This window comes from Hydra vulgaris, chromosome 06, assembly GCF_038396675.1.
Source record: "Hydra vulgaris chromosome 06, alternate assembly HydraT2T_AEP".
NCBI classification, from domain to species: domain Eukaryota; kingdom Metazoa; phylum Cnidaria; class Hydrozoa; order Anthoathecata; family Hydridae; genus Hydra; species Hydra vulgaris.
In genome coordinates, this window is record NC_088925.1 from 4174486 (window position 1) to 4200123 (window position 25638).

General features: G+C 29.3%; 1 protein-coding gene across 3 annotated transcripts in view; it reads left to right on the forward strand.

The window, feature by feature from the left end:
• The window catches only part of LOC136081599 (alpha-1,3-mannosyl-glycoprotein 4-beta-N-acetylglucosaminyltransferase A-like), an 87376-nt gene extending 61958 nt beyond the window's left edge, over positions 1-25418 (forward strand). For all 3 annotated transcript variants that reach the window (XM_065799026.1, XM_065799025.1, XM_065799027.1), the window contains one exon: positions 24262-25418. In XM_065799026.1, the coding sequence (XP_065655098.1) occupies positions 24262-25191 (930 nt within the window). In that variant the 3' untranslated portion in view covers positions 25192-25418. The remainder of the gene's footprint in view (positions 1-24261) is intronic.
• Positions 25419-25638: the final 220 nt, after the last annotated feature.

The window sequence follows — 25638 nt, forward strand, 5'->3', positions numbered from 1 at the left end:
AATTTAGAAAGTTTATACCCTTGAATTCAAAGAATCTGTTCTGAAGGTTGGTCGGAGTCGGTCCGATGACATAGCAAAAAATACTACTTTACGCATTGAGTATAAGTATGATTCAGTTTCTATCGAGACTAGGCACCATGATAGTTTTTAAAATTCCCTCTTGAGACCAACTATTGGGGGTAAAATCGGTTGTAGTCTAGATTAAGCTACGAATTATTTGATGGAAGAAATATTTAGATGCATTAAAAAAATTGATAACTTTGTGTTTACATTAGAGGTGTAGATCTCGAGACCAAAGTCTTGGTCTAGAAAGGCCTCGAGACTCATATTTAAATGTCTTGGTCTTGGTATTAGTCTTGAAGCCTTAGGTCTTGGTCTTAGTCTTGATCTTGAAAGCCTAGAATATTGGTCTAGGTCTCGAACCAACTACTAGACTAAGGCCAAGACCTGGTTTTTACTTTCTTGATTCTTACAAAAAGTATTAACTCAATGAATGGGTTAGTTTTTAATAACAAACCATAGAATAGAAAAGAGCTTATAGAGAAGACTAATTTAACAATTTTTATCAAAGGCTATATAAACTTTGAGAGAAATAGACCTAACCTCTCCTTATTTATCTAATGCACGATAAAACCTTTTGGTTATTATCGTTAACAAATTAGCAGTAGAATGAGATCGAAATCCATATTGATGATAAGTTAATATATTTATTATGAAAGATTAAGTGTTTGTAAATTATAGACTCAAAATCCTTGCTATTGATGGAAAGAAAGATAATGGGACAGTAGTCAGACGAGTCACATTGCTCTCCAGAAATTTTTCTTTCAAAATTGGGATAACAGATGCCGCTTTCCAGCAGGCTGGAAAATGAGACTCTGATAAGCACTTGTTAAATAGTTTTGATAGCATAGACGACATCTCCGGAGAGTACTTCTGCAAGACCATAACAGGTACGTTGTCTAGACCACAAGCAGTAGAAGAGTTGGAGCAGGAAGTTAATTTAGATGCAGAAGCTGGAGTAATATGAATTTCAAGTAGTGGATCAACCTATTTGTTAGCTATATCAGGTAGGATGTGATTAGTGGAATCGAGAGATGAGATTGATTAAAAATTATTTAGCAAACAGTTCAGTTTCGTCTTAAGGTAAAGTAACAAAATCTGAACCATGTTCATGAGAGATGAAATGTCAGATTTGCTCTTATTATAGACACTGTTAAAAGTTCTCTAAAAGTCTTGGTAACCTAATTTTTATGATTGAATGCAAGATTTCGCGACATGAGAATACCGGGCTTTGGCGCCAGGCAAAAAATTTTTAAAGCGGTTCCTAGCAACAGTAAACATTCGTCTGTTTTCTGTATAATTTTCTTTGCGTTAGACATGGAAGCAATGGTAACGATTGGAAATCGAAGCAGCACAACGAGAGAAAAACCATGGAGCAGAGCGAGGCCTGACTTGGAGAGAATAAAAAGAGAGAGAGAATAATTGATTCCATGTGTGTCTGAATCCAAGGAGTTTTATAATTAACACGTTTTTCAGTAGGAAGACAAAAGAATTCTTCACAAAGGCCAACACAAAGAAACTAACGGAAAGAGTTCCAATCAACTTTAAAATAGTTATAAGAGGCATGATTATAACTGGATTCGAATGATGAAAAAGAACGAGGTAACAGTTTTAGAGAAATCAAACCGTGATAAGAAGCACCTAAGGTTGAATGTGAAGAAACTCAGCACTGACTAGGATCAGAAATAAGAAAAAAATCAAGTAGAGAAGACAAATGATTTATATAGTTTGGAAAGCAAACTGGAAAGTTGACTATTTGCGTCAGAGACTAGGAAAGGCAAATGTTGTGGGCCTTAACACCTGCAGAGTCACTGACAAAAGAACCAAGCCATTTAGTGTGATGATCAATAAATTTACCAACAACAATAATATTCCCTGAAGCATACAGAGAGGGCTTTGTTAATTTATCAGAAATAACATCAATAAGACTGCAGTCATGAGATGAAGAAGAGCAATATAGAATGTACTGAAAGGTCATAGAGTGAAGTGGAGCTAAACGAAAGCACATAAAAGATTAGTCTGTGGATTTAAACGTAGTTTCCCAACAATTACGGGAATTCGTACAAGTGTATATGCCTAGGCCAAACATGTTTCTAGTGGGGTTTTTACGAATTAAAGGAAGATAGCCCTTAACACTATATAGTTTGAGTCAGCTGACCACCATAGGATGAGCTTGCTGAACTAAAGTTTGTCTTACAAAGAGTCTGAAGGTCTAGGGAAGTTTTCAAAAGTTAAGACTCAATAGAAGAAAATTTACTTCAAAGACCATGAATATTAATGGTGGATAGATTTAGACAACTTAGTTATGACTATGGCTTTTTGTGTTTTATAGTTTTTGGTATTTTAGCCATTTTTTAAATTGACTAAAAAACTTGACTTAAAACACAGATAGTACTCAGTACACTATCTAATTGTCCAAGCAACTGCCTTATTTTTATTAGTAAATCCTGAACCGTAACAAAGACTCCTATGTCTTCATCCCGGTCTTGTAAAAACTTTCAAAGTCTTGGTCTTGGTTTTGCGTTAACTTTTTGATCTTTTGATCTTGGTCTTAAAGCATTCAGTCTTGGTCTTGGTCCTGGTCTTAGTCTTGGCCTTTACTGTTTTGACATCTCTTGTTTTTATTGGGAGAGTTAAAAAGTATTTGCAAAAACCCAGATTTAGATAACAGAACAATTAAAATACGAGTGAAATTGAAGTTTGGTAATAAAATTATAATAACTGAAAAAGTGGGAAAAAACAATAAACTAACTTGTTTTTTTTGACAATATTTTCGATTTTCATAACCAAGCTTGGTATGAGAAAAAAAAGGTTCGGTTCAAAAAGTCTTGTTTTCGTTTTTTGATTTATGCTCATCCTGCAATGACTCTGAGATGTACGAGGAATCATCAGTTCTTCACCATCCAACTCTTATCTTACATTCACAAATTGGCGTATTTATTCAATATGTTTCAGAAAACGCTATAATCGATGTAAAGGCTTTAGATGGTTATAACACGCTTCACATAAGGGGTATCATTCAAATAGTTAACCCAAATAGTTCAGTTACACAAGCAGATTCAATACCACAAATAAATGAAGTCTCTTTAGCAAAAGACTTCGCAGCAAAAGCTCATGTGCTAATACAAATCTTTAAATATGATTGTGTAGTCGGTTATAGTAAAACAAATCTGCAACATTTAGCTTATGAAAGTAAAGCATAAATATATTTACTTCAAAAAGTAGATGTGATATGGTTTAATGGTAAATGCAAGAATTTATCATTACCCAAATGGATTGGCTTTGCCACAAGTTTAACTAGTTTTCTAAATGCGAAATTTTATTTTTACTATTTAATCACTAACATGCTAATAAGTGCAGCACCACAAACACTTTACTTTGTGTTTTAAAAAATGCACAGCATTATAGCCACGAAGTATGCAATATTACTTTTAATCAACTTCTGTTTGCAAAAGATCTAAAGAATAATTCTACAGCACCTTACGGATCTGAACTATCAAAGATTATAATAAGATTTGGAGGATACTTACATCATTTTTGGATCAATTGGTTGTATTATACTAGGTAGGAAAAAACAAGAGGTGCTTTCTTTAATCTTTTATTTTCTTTCATTAGAAAAAATGCTCAATGGCCATGCTTACTCAAAACCTTTTCGAGCCCATAAATTAATTCAGCTCACTTTAGCAATAATAATATTAAAAGATCTTTTTATTAATGAAAAGATAGTTAGAAATTTAAATATAATGATTGAAAATGTCATAAACAACATCATTTTATATACAGATATTGAAAGTAGTGACGATAATGAAATATGTGAAGAATTACTTTATAAGTTTAATGAAAAAATAAAAAGATTTTGAAAAACAAGAACCTATAGTAAATCTATGGATAAAATATTTTAATATGGTGTCGATTGCAAAGAAGATTGCGAAAAAAAAAAAAAAAAAAAAAACTCCGAATTCTCAATCTCTTATCGCGGCTCCTATTTAAATAACATCTGAATTCCAAAATACATCTTCATTACTCTTCATGTCAATATATTTTCTTAAAAATCAAAACTTAAAAACGTTGTTCTTAATATAGATAATTACATAGAATTGTTCTAGTTCACATGATAAATCAAAATTTGGACAATCTGCAACGTCAAAAAAGTCGGATTTTTAAATATATATAATCTAAAAACCATTAAAAGAAAAACCACAATCAGAAATCATAATGTAGTTAGAAAAAATAAAACAAACTTTTATCTCAATAACATTTAAAAAAATATTTGAGCAAAAGATTTTATAAGAGCTGCATTGACAGATTGGAATTGACTTATTTGAACAGAATAAAAGAAATGCTTCCTTATTTCTACGCATCAAGATATTTTCCTTATGCGCACTTGTATTTGCAGGGTATGCTACAATTAGAGAAATTAATGAATCGTAGTGTTTATTAAAAAGTTATTGGTTGTTTTTTCAGTTAGATTTGAGATAAACTAAGTTGTGGTACTTTAGCAGATATGGTAACTGATCAATCAATGATGAAATTTAATAAAGAAAAATGGAAGTATTGCTCGAGGAAGAATCACAAAAGACAGTGTTGCAAATGGGTTTATGACATGCATGCAATGAATGCAGTTTGTGAAGGATCGGAAGATCTCCCTAATATGGATAAAGCACATATAATGGGTAAAACAGATCAGCATGTAAATGCAAATGATTCACGAATAAAGAAAGATTCTAAAGACACTGAAAAACTTGATGAGTGGTTTTGGTACATGATCCTTTCCCAATAGTTAATGAAATCGTATCTATTGATTATTATAAAATTTACTGTCACAAAGCTCATGAGATTGAAAATGATTCTATGCCGACAATGGTCGGGGAAACAATTCATTTCAAATTAAAACGGGCTGACAAAATACTTCCTTTTTTAACCATGAGTAGAACCATAAAGGTTCACAATGAGAAAGTAACTGTAAATCTAGAATTGTTATTTCAACGTGTCAGTATTACTAAGATATTTGAGGATGAAATTGAAAAATGTTTTGAATTGAATTAGCCCCTAATCCATTTTCACTCTTTGATGAAATTGGAATGCATAATACACACAAATTAGCAACTTACGATTGCTTTTAATCAGAAGGCATTAAAATTGAATACACAAATGCTAGTTACATTATTGATGGAGTATATTTATTATTGTGTGGGATCGGAAATAAACGCTCAATAATATTTTTGATAAATACATTCAGTATGTACATAGACATTTTGGTCATCAAGTCCCCTTAAAAGTATTTGACGGTTATACTGATTTTTAAAAAAAATGGTAAGGTTATGGGGTAATGCATTGGAACCAATTCAAACTTTACTCCCACTTGCTGCAAAAAGACTTTTCAACGTCATATTTTGCAATCGCAAAAAGGGTTGTGGTGAAAAATGTAGCTGTAAAACAGACGGGTTATGATTAATATGTCCTTTAGGATCCTATAAGAATTTGGAACAAAAAAAAATCAGATTTGAACCCAATTAATTTAAAATACATAAGTCAAAAAGTGTTAACAGTTATCAAAGCTTTGTCTTTTTTTTTGGTTCATAATCCGATAGGTTTAGTATGCGCTAATTGTCGAGGACAGTTTTGCTCTAATATTAAATCCATTTCAATAACTGAAGATTTTGATAATATTATTGGTGAGACAGCTTTATTTTTATAAATGATAACCCGCCTTAAAAAAAAAAGAAAGGGGGGGAGCCCACACCCTTCAATTTCTTTTAAATTGTATAACATACAAATAATAGTAAAAGTTTATTTAACAAAAATTACAAAATTCAACAAAATATAGTTAACTAGCTGTAATTAGCAGCCTCATGGTCACAAAACAGTTTTTCTATGGCATCAATATCAGGAAACAAATCAGTGCTGCTATCTAATTCAGTGTCCATTTCACAGGATCTGAATACATTTATACCTTCTATTTCAGGAAACTCTTTCAAAAGCTGAGCTGGTGTTTTCTGCTCAGCTGACTTACGGTAGGCAGCTTTGGTCCTTGAGGATTGTACGGTCCAGTTGTATTTGAATTCGAGCAGCTTTTGCAGCTTATGCTCAGACTTAACTTGACACATTTTTTCCTGTACCAGCTTTACAGCCCTCTCACTACAATCATTGACGATAGCCAAGTTTTTGACGTACGACTAGAACTCTAAATAATCAGAATCGATATTCCAGGAGCTAGCTGGATAACTCATCCATTTGGACTTGGTTTTGTCATGGTCTAAAATCTCAAATATTAGCCACAATTCAGCAGTGATAAAGTCAACCACTTCTGGCCACTTGTCAAGTACAGACATGTCTTTTATTTTATGCAAGAAACCTTTATTGTTCTGTCTATCCATGTCATAATTATTTGGTATGGGTATGTTATAGAGCTTTTTAGCGACCCTCTCCTTTTCTTGTTCAGTAATTGAATCGTCTGAATTTGCCGGCACAATTGGAACAGCAGTTAGATCCAGGTACCAGCTATGGTTTCCCCATGATTTAAAAACTGCACTTGCAGCAGGTTCATCCTCAGCATATCTGGACATCTTCCAAACAGAATTCAAGTCCTGATAAAGAAAAAATGATATATTTTTGTAATTTGTTAAATTTAAAGTTAATGCATGAAATTTAGTAATAGTAAATTTATATTTAAACGTAATGCTTGTACTTTGTTTAAATACATGTAATGGAGCAATGTCTAGCTTCTCATTAGTCAGAAACTTGGGTGCATAGAAGATAGCAATAAATTTTCCCATCCTGGTGATGAGAACTGAATCCAGATCTATATGGTTTTGCACAAAATCTTTAAGAAGGAGAATTTTCATGTAACAAATACCATGATGCATAGCACCAGGTTTCCTAAACTTGCAGACAAAGCTTGGGTCCAGGTACATAAGACATAGTTCTGCTAGCTCATCGTAGCCATCTCTCTTCCTACCAGTCTAAAAGTTTATTATGTTTTTATTGAATGTTTCCTAAATCTAAACACTATTACGCAATGAAAAAAATGCTTCTAAAAATAATTACATATAGTTTTAATAAATGTCTGCTTATGATATTTTTAAACTAACCTCTGAGTTTTTAAAAGCTTTGGTTTTTACTATCTCCATAAGTTGGCTTTCAATGGCTTGAGCTTCTAGTCAAGTTACACAAACAGATTTTTATTCAAACCTATTTAGCTGGCAACTTTCAGTATCAATGGAATGCCATTGCTTATGAAGCAATTTAAAAAGAGGGTTTACAGGACCAACAGTGGCCTTGCAACCAATAGCCTTTTTGAAATGATTGATGTGGACATCTTCTACGTGGTGACGGCAGGCTAACATCAGTAAGGGCTTACCAAGGTCAGATCTCAATCCTAAAAGTACAAAGCGTTCTTACATTTCATATTTACCACAGTCAAATTATTATCAATATTTCTGCAGCCTAAATAAGTGTTATTGCACTTTAAAAATTCAAACAACAAACTTAGTAATAGGATTTTAAAAATATATTCTTATTTTTATTTACCTGTATATAGCTCCACGCAGTTTTCCAGTATTGCTGCTGGTAGTGTCAAAGCATAAAGAGTGCACATTGTCGGCTATGTCCATCTCCTTTAAAAGTTCACTGATTGCATTAAACTGGTTTAGGCCAGTGCCAGATTCAATACCTGGTGCACCTAGAAGATAATTCTTACCATTAAAACTTACAAGTATACAGATCCTGTCCTTCGCTTTGTCACAATGCTTAGGTATTAAATCCTTTATTATTTTCTCATCAAAATGTAGTTCCAGCTTGCCATTTTTGTGGTTAATATGATACTGCAATAATTTTTTTAACTTTTCAAAATCTTCATCAAGTATCTTATTTTTCATTCTATATACACTTAAATATGAAAGAGGCAGCTTATCTGGATTACCTCCCCCTTCAATAAACAACTTTGTTAGAGTAGCAGTGATTTTATTGGCAGATATCTTGGCTCCCAGAGCTGTTTTCATTGTGTTGTGTATGGTGTCTTTGCTAACGTCAACTTGTCGAGATTGAGAGTTTGATGTGTTTTGTTTTTTGGCAGGACTAGGCTGACATTCACTGCCACTTGAACTGAGTGTGTCAGATGAATTTGAAGTATTAAGTACAGAATCCTGACCATCTAAAATAGTAGTCTATAACTCACTCTTTCCAGATCTCTCTTTTCTTTTTGCTTTGAATAGTCAACTCTGGTTTTGTCCAGATCTTTTATATACATCTTGCGATCTTGAGTTCTCAAAAATCTACCACACGAAGAATAGCTTTGGAAACTAATTTTAACAACCTAAGAAAACTGAAGAACAAGGGAGGATTTAACATGATCTTACCTAAAATAACTTCATTCATGTAATTTTCATTTGAGCTGATACTCTATAAATTCTGGTTTTAATTTCAGTATCCTTGCTTACATCAACTGCCTTTTGCCATCTGTAAAACTTCATAGTCGCTAATTATACTAGCAAGTAAATCTACTCTTACTGCCTATCTGGTAGGACATAGTGTTCTAATTCCAACAGTTGGAGCATCAAACAAGTTTGCTTTAATGTTGTTAAACATTACCTCTCTCATTAGGAAATACTTTATAAGTTTTATAATTTCATATGTGGTTTTTAATGCATTTCTCATAATCTTGGATTGTTTTACAGTGTCATCAACAGCAAGACTTAAAACATGACGGTAGCAATGAGTGTATATTGCTCTTGGTTCAATGTCTGCAATTTGTTTGGCAACACCACTACTTATCCCACTCATCACACTTGCCCCATCATAGCATTGTTCTCGTAGTTTTGCTATAGGAAGGTTCATTCGTATCATCACATCCTTAATAAGAGATACCAAAGTTGTTGCATCAGTGGATTCCATAGCATATACACCTAAAAACTCTTCATGCACTTCTTGTTTTTCAGTACTAACGACACTTGTAACTTGCTCCATGTAAGATGAATTAGTAGTTTCGTCTATCATAATGGTCAGAAAAAGAGAAGACTAGAGCTCTGCCATGATTTCTCTTAGCACTGGTGTAAATATTGTCCTTTTAACAAGCCAGTTTTTAAGCAGAGTATCCTTGCAAGCCTTCATACTCACAATTTGTTTAAGATTTCCATCTTGATCATCATCATTATTATCACCTCTGAAAGCCAATCCTTGTCTACACAGAATCTGAATACATTGAATTATTTCAAACAAACAGTGCAGATTATTCTATTTTTGAGCAGCATGTTGGTTTGACAGAAACTCTCAAACATCTGTGTTGTAGAAGGAACAGTTACCATCACCATGACTGCTTCATTGTGGAACGAACTCGGTTCATGGCTCCTAAACGGCACTGTAGTATCTTTCCAATTAGAGAAGCCAACCACCACCTGCTGCAACGATGAAATTCATGATCGGTTTATGAATTCAAAGATATTTTTAACAATAAAATAGTTTTTTACAGGGTATGTAAAAAAGGATGATTTGTTAATGTCAACTGTTTTAGTCTAATTGCATTGTTATAGTCTAATTGCAATGTTATATACAAACAATATACAAAAATACTTACAAATACTGCCTCGGGTTTCTTAGCAGTAATTCGTTTAAGCTTGTAGGCTTCAATAGATGTATGGCAGAATACTGCGTCCTTTGCCTCACCATAATGTAAAAAGAGCCACTTAGCAAACCATTGTGGCTTAAAACTTCTCTGTTCTACCTTTTTGACTCCAAAAAAACGCTTAGAGAACTTGAAACCTACTGAAGGCTGGTGAGGTGGATTGGATACATGAGTTTGAGAAGGTAAACCCTCAGAAGAGCTAGTAGAACATTTTGCAATATCGGATTGAAGCAAATGCTAATCGGAGGTGACAGGAATCAGGAACTGGTTTAATCGTTGGAAACGGGCAGCTTTCTAAAGACTTATATTTAGCATCAAAAATATTCAATACTATTTTATTTGCAAATGACACTTATTTTATTCTCACAAAGATATTGATGTTCTTTTTAGAATAGTAAATGAAGAATTCGATAAGATCAATGAATGGTTTATAAGGAACCGTCTTTCATTAGATGCAGAGAAAACAAAATTTATCCTATTACATAAGCCTGGTAAAGTCGTATTCCTCTTAAATCCAATCTTTTAATCAATAACATAATAGTTAAAATGGAATTGTCTACAAATTTTCTGGCTTTTAGATGAAAAATTTTCATGAAAATTTCATATTAAATATATTAAAGGTAAAATCCCAAATAAATTTTCCATTTTGTATCGAAAAAAACCTTGTCTTAATAATGGGTCTTTAAAAAATCTTTATTTTTCGTTTATAGACAGTTATCTTTCATGCTGTAACGTTGCCTAGGGTAGCACTAATCACACTAAACTAAAAAAACATTTATAACAAACAAAGACATGCTTGCAAGATAATATTTGGGGCAACCAGATATGCACAATGTGAACCTCTTTTACGTCAGCTTGGAGCTTTAAATATTTATAAGCTTAATATTCATCAAGTTTTACTATTTATGTTGAAAGCAAAACGTAGTTTATCTTCAGTAACATTTCAAACCTATTTTAATGAAATCTCTCATAAATATCCCACCAAATTTTCAGAGAATAACTTTGTTGTTCCCATAATACATCTTAAATTAAGTTCGTACCAAATTCAATATTTGGGACCTTTTGTTTCGAAAAATTTTTATCCAATTTTTATTAAAAAACAAAACTTCGTTTTAAATTGTACTTCGGAAAATTTTAAAGCGAATTTAAAAAGGCATTTGTTAATCTTGGGCTTTGATATATTAGATTTCAAATATCTTTTTTAATATCTTTTTTTACAATTTAAAATGGTTTGAATTAAATCACTTAAAATAATCAGTTAAACTTTTGCATTTAATTAAGCTTTTGTTAGTAATGGTTTACAAACCATTAGTAACAAACAATATACATAAAAGAAAACCTGCTTTTATGTATATTGTTTGTTACTTATATATATATATATATATATATATATATATATATATATATATATATATATATATATATATATATATATATATATATATATATATATATATATATATATATATATATATATATATATATATAATATATATATATGTATATATATATATATATATATATATATATATATATATATATATATATATATATATATATATATATATATATATATATATATATATATATATATTATGGTGATACAAAATTTTTTGGTTCAAAACTTTGGTTGATCTCAAGCTTGACCTTTTTCTATATAACAATAGTAATTATTTTTCAAAATTTGAATCTAATCGGATGATATTTAGGGGTTGCCATGTTTTGTCACATTTTGGAATGAGGTTAAAAAAGAAAAAAAACAATTTATTTTTTTATTTATTCATTATCAATTACTTATTATTTTGTAATGGATTGTGGATGTTTAATGTTAAACAAACAATAATAATAGATTAATCATTTTCATTATTCAACAGCCATCTTCATTAGGGTAGACTTTGATGCAACTGGAAATTACTTCCGGTGAAGATCAACCAATCGACGAAGAAACTGCTCTTGGTTTTCATCTTTCGTAACGCTTTTGTTGAAGGATGTTATAAGTGCTATGCCTCGTTCCGGGCAATCGTTGACGACCTTCATTTGACGAACCTTAAGCTTCATATCAAGATATTTTATACCCATTTCCCACTCTGAAGATTCTTTCATTAAAATTGGTTCAGCTTTTCCATTCTTCAAAATTAGATCAAAAAGTTCTACGGTGCGTTGTGTAACAAAGGAAGACAATGTACTGTAACAATTTAATGTGGCAGCATCAAGTCTTTTGAGAGATTTCTGTTTTGGCTGCTGCTTTAGGTTGTTTGCCATGTCTCTCTTAGTGTTGTTGTCGACACGTGAATCAAAGAAAGCCAATCCTATTAGATGTTCAGAAAAATACCACAGATGGCGATGAAAAGCTTTTGCTGTATTAATTGCAATTGTACGATTTGGATATTCTTGAATTTGTTAAAGAAGCTTGGCATCATTGAATGGTGCTCGTTCAGCTTACGGAGCTTCATTCCAAAACTGTCGGTATATAAATGCCACAAAAAGACTTATGTCTGTTATTCCTTTCTTATCATTTGCAGTAATAATAAATTGATCCTGAAACAAATATATGTTCTTACAATATATAGCTTTTGCCATTCAACGTGCATTGTGTGTTTCACCTGGTGCCCGAAACTTTACATTCAACTCCGATGCTGCAGTTGATCCTCCAAGAAAAATTAGGCACAAATTTAAGAGTTCTAAGTAATCATCCCTGGGTTGTTGACCTTTAATTGCTTCACCATAATACACTGCCATTTCTTATTGGAGTTTGAGAAGAAAATCACAGTTATACAAATCTTCATTCCCTATAGTGAACACCTCCTTGTTAATTGCTGGCCATTGCTTCTGGAAACGGTTAAAAATTCCAACTTCAGGTCCTCCACTGCTTCCAAATGCAGTAATAAAAATGGTGGAAAGCATGACTTTAAAGACATGGTGTCTGCATTCTATCCAAATAAGATTACGGTCAAGATTCTGCTCTATTATTGTGCAGGCACCAATGTTAAATCCATTGTTGGATGACGTAGAGTCAAAAACCATTCCCTGAACAAGTTCTTCAAATTTCCAATCTTTAAGAGCCTTCATGCAAGGATCAGCCTGTTGCTCACCTTTACCTTGATCAATCTTTGGAACGCCCAGCAATATTTCCACCCCACCACCATTAACAAGGATGGCAGTTCTATCAACTTTTTGTTGACCACCAGTGATATCAGGTAAGAGCTTTCCATCCCAATGCAGAAGAAGTGGATCATCAGGAGAGAAACCAACCTTGTCAGCTGTATTTAGCGCTTCACGAACAGATCGCCTTTCTCTGCGGATTGTGCTGTACGACAATGATAAATCTTTTAGAGAGTGACCAAGAGCCTGAGCAACTGTTCAAACCACGAAGAATGTACAACGATCAGAAATATTAACACGATCAAGAGACGGTACAACATTATTTGTTAGAACTTTCATCTTCTTTTTCGTTGAACCACTTGTGCTCAGTGTGCTGGAAGCGGAAGGAGATAATGAATCTGATATTCATCATCATCCGAGGAACTTGAGCTACTTTTACTCACAGTGTCAACTGCTGATGAAGAAGAAATGATTTCTGTTTTTTCCATCAGTTTCGCTTTACTACTTTGACGCCTCAATTCCATTTTCTCGAACTCGTTTCCGTGCCTCCCTAGCTGTTAAATTCCGATCAATTCCTGCCATGCTACAACTTAATGGATCTTCTTGCTGCTTATATAAAAATGCTTTATCTTCATCGCTTTTCATAACTCCTGGTGCATTTTTGGTTTATATATCAAAAAATTCATCAAGGTCAGCATGTAAAAGTCCTTCTTTCATTTGACAGCTGTCCAATTTTGATCGCCGGTGTTTTTTCAGCAACAGATATTCGTAAATAAAGTTTTGTTAACTTCCTTACTGCATTGTCAATTATTTGAGTTGGAATTCTTCATCTCTCCCATATAACAAGAACTGCTTTAATTATTGCCCGAATACTTTTTTTCTCTTCTTGTTTCTCTTCTATATGATGGAACCTCCGAAACAACCTCCGAAGAAGATCCCCTCTTGAAGGAAGTCTGGCAGTCGATAGAGTTTGTGTAGGTTTACCAACAAGCCACACCACAGCAGAAGATCTAGTGGTTGCCATATTAATTTCTATTCAAAATATATTGCTATATATATATATATATATATATATATATATATATATATATATATATATATATATATATATATATATATATATATATATATATATATATATATATATATATATATATATTCATATATATAAAATAAAAAAACAAATTTGTTAAATTTGAGAGAATCGCAAAATTTTGCCAATGGTTAATTCATCTTATAAAACATGGCAACCCCTAAAACTGCTTCTTTTAGTCTAATTTTTGGTACACATAATCCAAGGTGATAAAGGAACACGGGCGACCTTGAAGAGAATGCTGTTTTTGTGAACTATTTTTTGCTATTACAATCTGAATCACCTTAATATATATATATATATATATATATATATATATATATATATATATATATATATATATATATATATATATATATATATATATATATATATATATATATATATATATATATATATATATATATATATATATATATATATATATATATATATATATATATATATATATTCAGTGGTTTTCATAAATTTAGGCGCACTAATTTTTTTTTACATTTATGTAAGAAAATACTTAAAATTAAAATAAAATTAAAATGCTATCGCTATGTTTGATATATAATTTAATAGTAAAACTCTATTATAGAGTACCATAATTTTTTTACAGGATGTTTATTTCTCATTCTATACCAATTAACACAAGAAAGTTAATTGATAAGCTTGATTTTATTTTATTCATAAATTTAGACGCACAATCAAAAAAGTCTTTTTTCTTGTTAATTGATAGTTAATTTGTAGTTTTTTTTCCATATATCTCATTAATAGGCCTAAATTAATTAATTTTGTCAAAAGACCTTATATAAATATGACTTACCTAGTTAATCATCATTTAATAAATAAACAAACGTTAAGTTAGTTTAGCACTAAAAAGACGCTAAAAATGGGCGAAAGTAATAAAGAAATTGCCAGGTTAATTGGAGTTTCTGAGAAATGCATTCGGACAACGAAGCAAAACTTTCTTCACACTGGTGGTGCCAACGACAAAACGAGGCCAGGTAGACCCTTGTCAACCACCAGAATGGACAATAGTGTCCTTTTTAGAGCTGTCAGAGCTAATCCAAGAATTAGTTACAAAGAATTGACGACAGAATTTAATACAACGCAAAATACATCTATTTCTCAAAGAACATTCCGCCGAATATTTATCAAATACAAGATTGGAGTCTACTCTGCTTTGAAGAAACCGCTCCTACGTCCATATGATAAACAAAGGAGACTAAAATGGTGTCGTGAAAAAATTTATTGGACAATAGAACAATGGAAAAACATTATGTGAAGTGATGAGAGTAACTTTGAGCTTATCAATCGCAAATCTAACATAATAGTCAAAAGAATGGCTCACAAAAAGTGTTACGTCAGGTACATTAGACCGACTGTACAAAGTATAGGAGGCTCAATAGGAATCTGGTCATGCTTCAATTACAAAGGTGTTGGTATGTGCCAAACATACACCTGATGAGTCAACTCCAGAATATACGTATAAGTACTGGAAAACAACCTAATTCCATCAATTGATCTGCTTATACTCTATGATAAACCATGGAAACTTTAACAAGATGGCGCTACTGCACATACTGCATACTATACAAAGGAGTGGTTCAACGAATATAATATCAAGACAATACCGTGGCCTCCATACTCATTTGATTTGAACCCGATTGAAAACATTTGGGCTTGGATTGACCGTGAAATGGCAAAGGTTTAAATTTCCACACTTGGCCAGCTTAGGGACGTCCTTAAGGAGACCTGGTCTAGGGTCCCAGAAACGATGTGCAAAAATTTTCTTGAGTCTATGCCTAGAAGAGTTCTTAGTTGTATTAAAGTAAAGCACATAGTATACATCATAATTTACGCATCCTAATGTATCGTACGTTTAAATTTATGAATAATTTTTTTGTCTTATTTTTTTAATACCATGTAGTTGTATTTAATAATTACTTAGTATTTGTATTTTTTTGTAAATTTCTTTTAAATTTTGTATTTTGTATGTATTTATCTAATAAATAGAAAAAAAACTAAACCGAAATCTTTTTTCGTTATTGTTTTATCGTTAAAAAACTAAAAATTTCTATTCTTAAATATAAGTGAGTCTAAATTTAGAAAAACCACTGTATATATATATATATATATATATATATATGTATATATATATATATATATATATATATATATACATATATATATATATATATATATATATATATATATATATATATATATATATGTATATATATATATATATATATATATATATATATATATATATATATATATATATATATATATATATATATATATATATATATATATATATATATATATATATATATGTATCCACATTAATGTACGACGATATAAAATCGGTATTATATCTACTCAAACGCCTTAATCAAATTGGTCACACTTTGCACAACCTTCTATAAGTCTATATATCTTACGCTATTAGTCTAGGTATTCGGACATTGCGTTTTACGGAACCGAATTTCGTGCTAAAGTTTTACGTCACATCTTTTAAACTTTTTTTTAGTTAGCGTCAGATAAACATTTTTCAAAGGTTTTTCTTTTTAGAAACATATAAAAAGTTTAAAAAAAAAAAAGAATAGTTAAACTTCTATTTTATATAACATTTATGTGTGGTTAGTAAATTTTGTATTAAGTTTATTGATTTTGAAAATTAAGTTGTTGTTCTCATCTAATATTCTTGAAGATATGCTCACATAGTTTGCAAACCTATCCAGCTGAATTTCATAGAAGTTAAAAGTGTGCTTGTTTTTTGAAACTAATATGTTTTTTAAGAGCTTCAAACAAAAAAAGCTTGATTTTTTATAATTTTTTAAAATTATACTTGACTATCTTAATTTTGTATGTACATACGCAGAAGCAGAATGGGTCTTTATAAAAAAAAAAACTGCTTTGTACAAACGAAGGATGGGAGGGGTGGCAAAAATAGTGGTTTAGTGGGGGCTCACTTTATGTTACTCACTTTATTACGTTCTCTACTATAATATAGTACACTTATAGTTTTTATTATAACCTTACACTATATTATTTTGTAGGGAAGGGGGTGGAATTTCCACTCTGTGTGTGTATCAACATATTAAAACAGACAAACTAGATAGCAGATGAATTAATGCATTTTTTTTTAAATATGCCGTAAGTTTAACAAACATAAAAAATATTTTTATAATTAAATTGTATTCAATAAATATTTAAATTAGATATTTATTAAACCTTCAATTAAATTATTGGTGTGTTTGAAACAATTTTACTCTTTCTTGAAACAATTTCAAATCTCATTTTTTAAACAAAGTTTTGAAAAATAAAAAATTAAAAGCAAAACAAATAAACTAAATTTGTACTATTTTATATCCATTATGTAAAATTTTTTTTTTAAAAAGTTTTTTTCTAATGGTAGTATTAGTGTTCTATAATAATATTTTAACAAATTTTAATTACTATTCTAGAGCCACTTAACATTTAACAGGTCTCTAATAATTTTTAAAAAGTTTTTCAAAAGTATGTCTTGTTGGATCTCAAATAATCAAAAATATCAATTTTTTATAAAATTTTAAGAACTTGAAATAAAAACAATCTTTTAGAACTCTCTTTTTTGTATATTTAGTTAAAAAATGTCATTATCTTAAGGGCTTTAAAGGGGCTCTAGAACTCTAGAACAGTTACTAAAATTTGGTAAAAAAAATTTTTTTACGTTGTACACAAACACTAAAATTGTGTTTTGTAAAATTTTTTTTCATTATGGACACCCCAATTTATAGAGCACTACTTTTTTTTGTCAAAGGACGAATATATATTAACTTTTTTAATTTTTTTTAATGTTGCACTAAAACTAAATATAGGAATTACGTATCAATTTATTAACATGGGTGCGTAGAGGTTTTATACTTTCAAAGTTAGAAATTCAACGAAGGCTTTTCTAAAGTTGCAAATAACTTGTACTCTTTATGTGACCAATCTCGCTACGTTTTAAAGGATACTGTCTATTAAACATTTTAATAATTTCCACAAAATGTTGTTTTTCTGGATAAAGACGTACTTTGCAGATTTTGATTCAGATGATAAGACATGAGATAGCAGTAGTTTTGTGAACTTACCATTTGAAGTTGTGCTTGAATAAAATAGGCATGTGATTTAGATAAGTTTGACTATAGTTTTTTTGAAATTTTTCCTCTAACTTTTTTTTAAGTAAAAAGTTTAGATCTTCCAAGACATCAGGACATAAGTCATCTTCTGTAAAAGTAAAGAAACCACATGGCATAGCATTTGATAAAGAATGGTTTCAAAATATTAATGGTGCTTTTTTTTCAAAGTGATGGCGACGACAGAAATTTTTAAAACTTTCAAATTTCTTTTTCCATATACAATTAACAATGCTGGTCAACTACGAGTTATTTTTTTTTTTTTTTTTGTGTAGCCATGAATTTGTATTTTGCTCAATAATTTTTTTTTTTAAATAGGAAATTTATTAGGGTCATTAGGGCACATGAGCTGAATTTTTGATTCTCTAATTTTTCCTCTAAATGTTGTTGAATAATGTTGTTTTCATCACTTACAAATATATTGTTATTATTTATATTGGTTTTAGGAACAGTATTTTCTTCAGTAGATTTTGAAGAGATGAATTTTTTGTTTTTTGAAGCATTAGTTGAATCATTATCTAAATTGTTTTTATGAATGGCACAAATTTTTCATTCTATTACACAATTAATATTATACTTTATTTTGGTTAATTTTTTAAGATCAGGAGAAATAAGGTCAGCATTGTAAGTTTGGTTTTCTTTTACATAATCATGATCTACCAAGCCACAAGGAGTTATTTTTGTAAAGCGATGGCTGAGGTGATCAAATAACGATGAAGATTGCATGCTTGATTTTAATAAAACTTTGTAACAATGTGACTTAAAAGGAATTTTTGTATCTTTTATTTTAGAATACTTCAACAAGTTGTTTAGTAAATGAAAGCGATAATATTATTTCCTTATGAAAGTAATATTATTTTATGAAAGTGTTTTAGAAATAACAATAATGCAAAAACATGGTAACATAGCTCACTCACACCAACTGAATATTCACAATAGGATTTCTGTGGAACGTTATTTTTAAATAAAATTACAACAGGACGAATTTGTTCTCTAAGATATTTTTTTTATAAGTTCTCTTACAAACAACATATTAGGTGAACCAAAATCCGTTAAAGCACTTTTTCTGCTTGTCATAATAAAATATCCTTTTTGTTGTTGGCCTAAACAGCCTTCACGTTTATTTAAAGCATACTTTTAATTAGTAATAGAAGGGTACAAGAAATTATCACTATTTTAAGGAGTAATTAAAGGTGGGAAGCTTTTAGGATTCAATAAAGTTACGAATAAAAAACGCCTTTCTGCTTTACTTTTTTTAGTTTTTGAGTTAGGGAAGAACATAGTTTAAATTTATTTATTCTGATACGTAACTCATATAAAGTGCCACATTTAGATAAACCATCGTCACTTAACCATTTTATAAGATCCTTTTTTTTATTCGAAATATCATCTATTACTTTTTATTAAAAAAAGATAGAGATTGTATGATATTTTGTGTTAACGGTTTGATTCATTTATCCCTTTAAAGATGACACCGAAATCTCATGCACCAAAATCACCCCGTATGAAATTCCGTATTGGGGGCAGATTTATATAGCTTTTTTTTAATTTAAAAATATTTTATTTAGATATTTATTGCATTTTTTTTTTTATCACAAGTTTATGGTTAAATATGAAGTTGTTTATTTAAAAAATCTATAACTTTATATTGAGGTTTAAACATACAACTTTATACTAAACTGCTAATAACAAAAGTAAATTTACTAAATAGTAAATTTAAATACAGTGCATTTTAATATATTTACATGTTTTTTTGTTGTTTATTTTTGACCATAGATAAAAAAAAAATTATGCATCGATTAAAGATGCTGTTTTTGATCATGTTGAATATATATAGATAGTAAAAAACATTTTGAAAGCAATTCAAGCTTGTAAATACTTATCTAAGCTGCACTGTGTCCCAGAATACCAAATTGCTCTTTTGATAACCGAGATTCTTAAAAAAGAGGCATCAATTGCAAGGTTTCAAAAAAAAAGATTTCAACTAAAAGTTACTTAGCAAATGCCAAAAAACGGATAAAAGAAAAAAAGAACTTTTTAACTTGTATACTAACTTTACTTGTTTTAATAAATATAATTTTATTTAAAAGGAGTAAACATTTTTGATACTAGGGTTTCATTACCATGACCATTACCACCACAGCCTCTACTTCCAAAGTACACATCTCATATTTGTTCGTGGTCTGGAGTATAATTTTAGTAACTTTTTATAAGAAATTAAAATTTTTTTGATCTTAAATTTTTCTTTTCTTTTTGATCTTAATTTTTTTTAGGTTAAAGGCCGGGGGGACAAACGGGTAAAAACATGCCCTCTTATTAGTTTATGTATAATGCAATAAGACATCTAAAATCTTGAATTATTTAATTTTTAATGTATGCATTGTAAATTTGATGCTAATTACATTCATTTTAAAAAGATTAAAAATTTATGACTTTAGGGTGTGTTAAACTATCACCAGCACATTCTTCTGCAACTTTAAGATACAATGACTATAATATCCATTTTTGACGTTAAGGTAGTGGTTTAACACCCCTTCTATCACCCAAGATACGTCCGGTGGGTAAAAACTAATATAAACTTATAGCCAAATATTTCTTTTTATATCAAGTTATATGTATTTAGATAAAAATTGACCGAGTTATAACAATTTACATAAATAAAATCTCAATTTTGACCAGAGTTTCTTCAACAAATCCTTATATCACAAATTTGCTGCTTAAAACCTCCTAACCTTTTGTAGAACTATTCAATTTTGATTTTTTCACCATTTAAATACTGTATTAAAGCTTTTTCTAATGATGTATAACTATTTAGTGTTTGATCAATTTAAAACTTTCAATCCATATACCTATATTAGTCACTTCATATATTTCAAAAAAAGAGATGCAGCATTCCCATAAAAGTTCTCTAAACATTATTGGAATTGATGTAACCAATTAGAGCAGCTTCAATATTAGTTTTGCGACTGAAGAGTTACTAATATTTTATTTTTACATGAAGGCTATAGCAGAAAATTGTTTGTGCGCAAAAAATATTTTTTCCCATTGTTTATCAAGACTATAAAAAATTGAAGAACAGTTTTGAATTTTGCAGTCATATATAAGACTTAAAACATTATGCTCATTTAGTTCAAACATTTAGTTCAAACGATAAAGACTTAATATCAAACAAACTATTTTTAGTAAACTCATTAACTTTTTGTAAATAATTTTAGAAAAAATTAATGATTTTATTATTTAGTGAAATAAAAAACACTAAACTAAAAAGTGCTTTTTATTTCACTAAAATATATATATGTATATATATATATATATATATATATATATATATATATATATACATATATATATATATATATATATATACATATATATATATATATATATATATATATATATATATATATATATATATATATATATATATATATAAATATATATATAAGTAATTATTTTTTTAAATAACACGATGTTTATTATTTTTTATCACTTTTAAGGTGCTCATTTATTCTAGTTGCCAAGTGCCTGGGGGATTTTCCAATAAACTGGCATTACAGCCAGCGCAAGAAAATTTATAGACAACATGAAATTTACGCAGTTCTGGAAGTGGCTCTTTTAAGCAAAAACAATCTTGTATTTTATTAGTAGTGAAAATTAATTTTATTACAACATCCGTGCAATATTTATGAACAATTTTTGAAATTTTCCTTTTAGTGTAATTTGAGTACATTCCAATATATGGAAGTTTAAAGTATCTTATATTTAAGCTATTAACAATGTTAGACACAGGTGGGTTCATTTTCTTATCAATATAGGATTTAATTTCATAGTCAATAAATTTTGTGGAAATTTATTATTTTGTAAAACTAATGATAGATTCTTAATATCTTTATTAAAACCAACCCAAGAATTATTAATTTTAAATGTACGATCAACCAAACAACGAACAAGTCCTAATTTGTAGCAAGAAGAAATAAAACTATAATAAAATTTTGTAAAAGACCTGTATACGTTTTTTTGTGATAAACTGAAGTTGAAAACGATTGTGACTTTTTAATAAGTACATCTAAAAAAGCGATCTGGTTATCTTGTTCTTTTTCCATAGTAAATTTCAGATTTTTATGTTGTTTATTGAGGTGATTGAAAAATTCTTGAGCTTCGTATTCAGAATTGAAAATAGCAATTATGTCATCCACATACCGTTTATAAAAAAATGGTGCTGTAAAGGAGCAGTTTTTGACCCATGTTTGTTTATGATATCCGACGAAAATATTAACTAAGATGGGCGCTAAAGGAGAACCCATAGCAACACCATCTGTTTGATCGTAATACTTTCCGCCATATAGAAAATGGGAACTGGATGTAGAAATCTGAAGTAATTTTTTAAAGTGAATTTTTGAAAAACGTTTTTAGTTAGTTTCATCTAAATAAATTTTCATTAAAATAAATCAGTTGCAATGTTGATAGTTTCTTTAAGTGGAATATTCGTGAAAAAAATTTCAACATCATATGAAACGACAAATTTATTAGTTACATTAATTTGTTTGAATTCTTCAACAAACCAAAATGAGTCTAAAGTGCAAAATTGATTAGGTATATATGGAGACAATAAATGAAAGAGATGTTTGGCAAGGTTGTAGTTATATGTTCCGATTGTTGAGATGATAGGTCAAAATGTTGGAAGAAAACTATCTTTACTAACTTTGTGCATCTTAGGTAACGCGTAAATTCTTGCAGGTTGAGATCTTACAGGGTAGATTTTAGTGTAAATGTCTTTTTCAAAACATTTAAGCTTATAAAGTTTTCTAAAATACCCTTGTAAAGATAAATATCTTTCTCTTTTTATAGTTGGATCCTCTTTTAATTCTTTAAAATTAGTTTTGTTACTTATAATATTATGGAATGAATTTATATAATCAATTTTATTAGGAACAATTATAAAGGCTATATGCTGTTGTATTGGAGAAACCTCCAGACACTTGGCAACTAGAATAAATGAGCACCTTAAAAGTGATAAACAATCTCATATATTTAAACACTTAAACTTATCTCTTAGTTGCAAAATTTTGGCTAACTGTAATTCTTTTGAGATTTTGGATAATACCCCAACCAAACACAAATTAAATATAAAAGAAGCCCTTCACATTTAATGGGAAAGTCCCTCGCTTAATAAACAAACTTTACATTATACTATAAATTTATCTATTTAATTTTACTGTCAGTTTATATATATATATATTTATATATATATATATATATATATATATATATATATATATATATATATATATATATATATACAGATATATAATTTTTTTGTGACAGTTGGTTATTTTGATTGGTTATTTACCGAGTTATTTTGTAATAAATATATTGGTTTATTATGTATAATTTTTTGTCCGTTAATATTTCTCTGTAAAGACTTCTATTTTTTAGTATTTATTTCAGAGTTTTTTATTATTGTAAAATAATCTTTTGAAAATGTAAATAAAATTTTACGAAACATGTCAAGAATAAAAAACATCGTGTTATTTTTAAAAATAATTACTTATTTTATGCTATTACGACGTTCAACATATATATATATATATATATATATATATATATATATATATATATATATATATATATATAAATATCAAATTTTGTGAAAAATGACGGTAATCTAATTTTCCTCTAATATGTTTTACATATATATATATATATATATATATATATATATATTTTTTCGGAATTGTTATTATTTTATTTCGAGATTGTTCAACCCTTTTTATCCTTATACTCTAGTATGAAAAATATTCTTAAAATTTCTGTACAAGATATATATATATATATATATATATACATATATATATATATATATATATATATATATATATATATATATATATATATATATATATATATATATATATATATATATATATATATATATATATAGAACAGAAGAGAAAGGAATATATAATATATATAAACGAAATATAAATGATATAAATGAAAATATAATATATATAAATGAAATATAAATGAAAGAAATATATAGTATATATAATATATATAATATAATAATATATATAACATATATAAACTGCGTACAAGGTATATTTACATATACCTGCGTACAAGGTATATATTTATATGCCTTGTACGCAGTACGGTTATTTAATAACACGCAGTTTCCTTAAATATAATTAATTTTTCTTTTTTTTAAGACATTTTTTCGCTATATTTAGGTTATTCAACCATCTGCATCCTTCTACCCTAAGATGGAAAATATTCCTACCCTGTACGGTGATTCAGTAGCACGCACTATATGGAGATCAAAGCAGTCTCTTGATTATGCTTTTCTTTTTTATTATTGCGCAGATCTTGCCCAGTTTTATATTCAACTTGAAGATGATATCATAGCTGAAGAAAATTATTTACAAAAAATTAGTGAGTTTATGAAAAAAAGTGAGGATTGGGCAGTTTTAGAATTTGGTGCTAGAGGGTTTATTGGCATGATGTATCGCAGCGATCATGTTAAATTGCTCTCTAAGTTTGTTCGTTTTGCTTACTGGACAATGCCGGTAGATTGGACATTTCGTTATTTTAACGACTTATTTTTAAATGGGAAATCTAACAAAACCAAATCACCAATTTTTAAACACGTTGGTCAATTCTCTTCGTTAGATGGTCAAGTCAGAAAACTTGAAGATATTTATAATTATTCTAAAGAAATAGGTGTTCATGTTTACCAATCCAAAAATGGAAATCCTAAAGCAGAAATAAAAACATCGATGACTGATATTGTTGAACCTCATAAAATAACCAATCCTTATGGTAATTCGGGCCAGTTTTGGTCAAGAAAGGTTCAAGTTGGAGACACTATAGACATTATTTTTGAAAATCCAATTAAAATATCGGAACTTATCATTTCCAGTGGAAATTCCCAACATCCTGCTGATATATTGAATGATACTGAACTTCTCGCAAGCACAGATCATTCATGTGCAAAATATACATTATTGAAAACATTTTTAAATTCTTATGTTGTAAAATATAACTTTAATGCTACGTCAGGCTTCGTAAAATGTATAAAACTAAAAATACTAAGTACTGGTCACGATGAAAATAACAATCCAACTTGGTTGATTATATCGGAGATTGCTGTTCTAGTATAAATAAGAAGTTTTTTAACTTTGTTTTATTTTAATTTGAAAAAAAAAATTTTCTTAACAATTTTATAGGATCTGGGTAAAATAATGATTTCATTTTCTGCTATATATTTGTTAAGTTTAACTGGTTGAAAGTTACTAGGGTATGCTTAGATAGTAAAAACTGTATATAACGCATATGCTAAACGAATAAAGTTTCAAAAGATTTTTTGCAGCAAAATTATACAATTTATTATATTGGTCGTATTATTAAATTATTTTGGCCGATTAATTTTTGTCGACAACGTCGTCAGAAGACTTATCCCCTCCCCCTTCCTTCATCCTTCAATGCTGGATGACGTTTATTCCCAAATGAAAGTTTATTTACCAAGATGCTTAATTATTTCAAAGCGTATAAACCCTTTTGATGTCTTGTGTCGCACCAAAAAATATTTTTAGTGCAGACATTTGTTT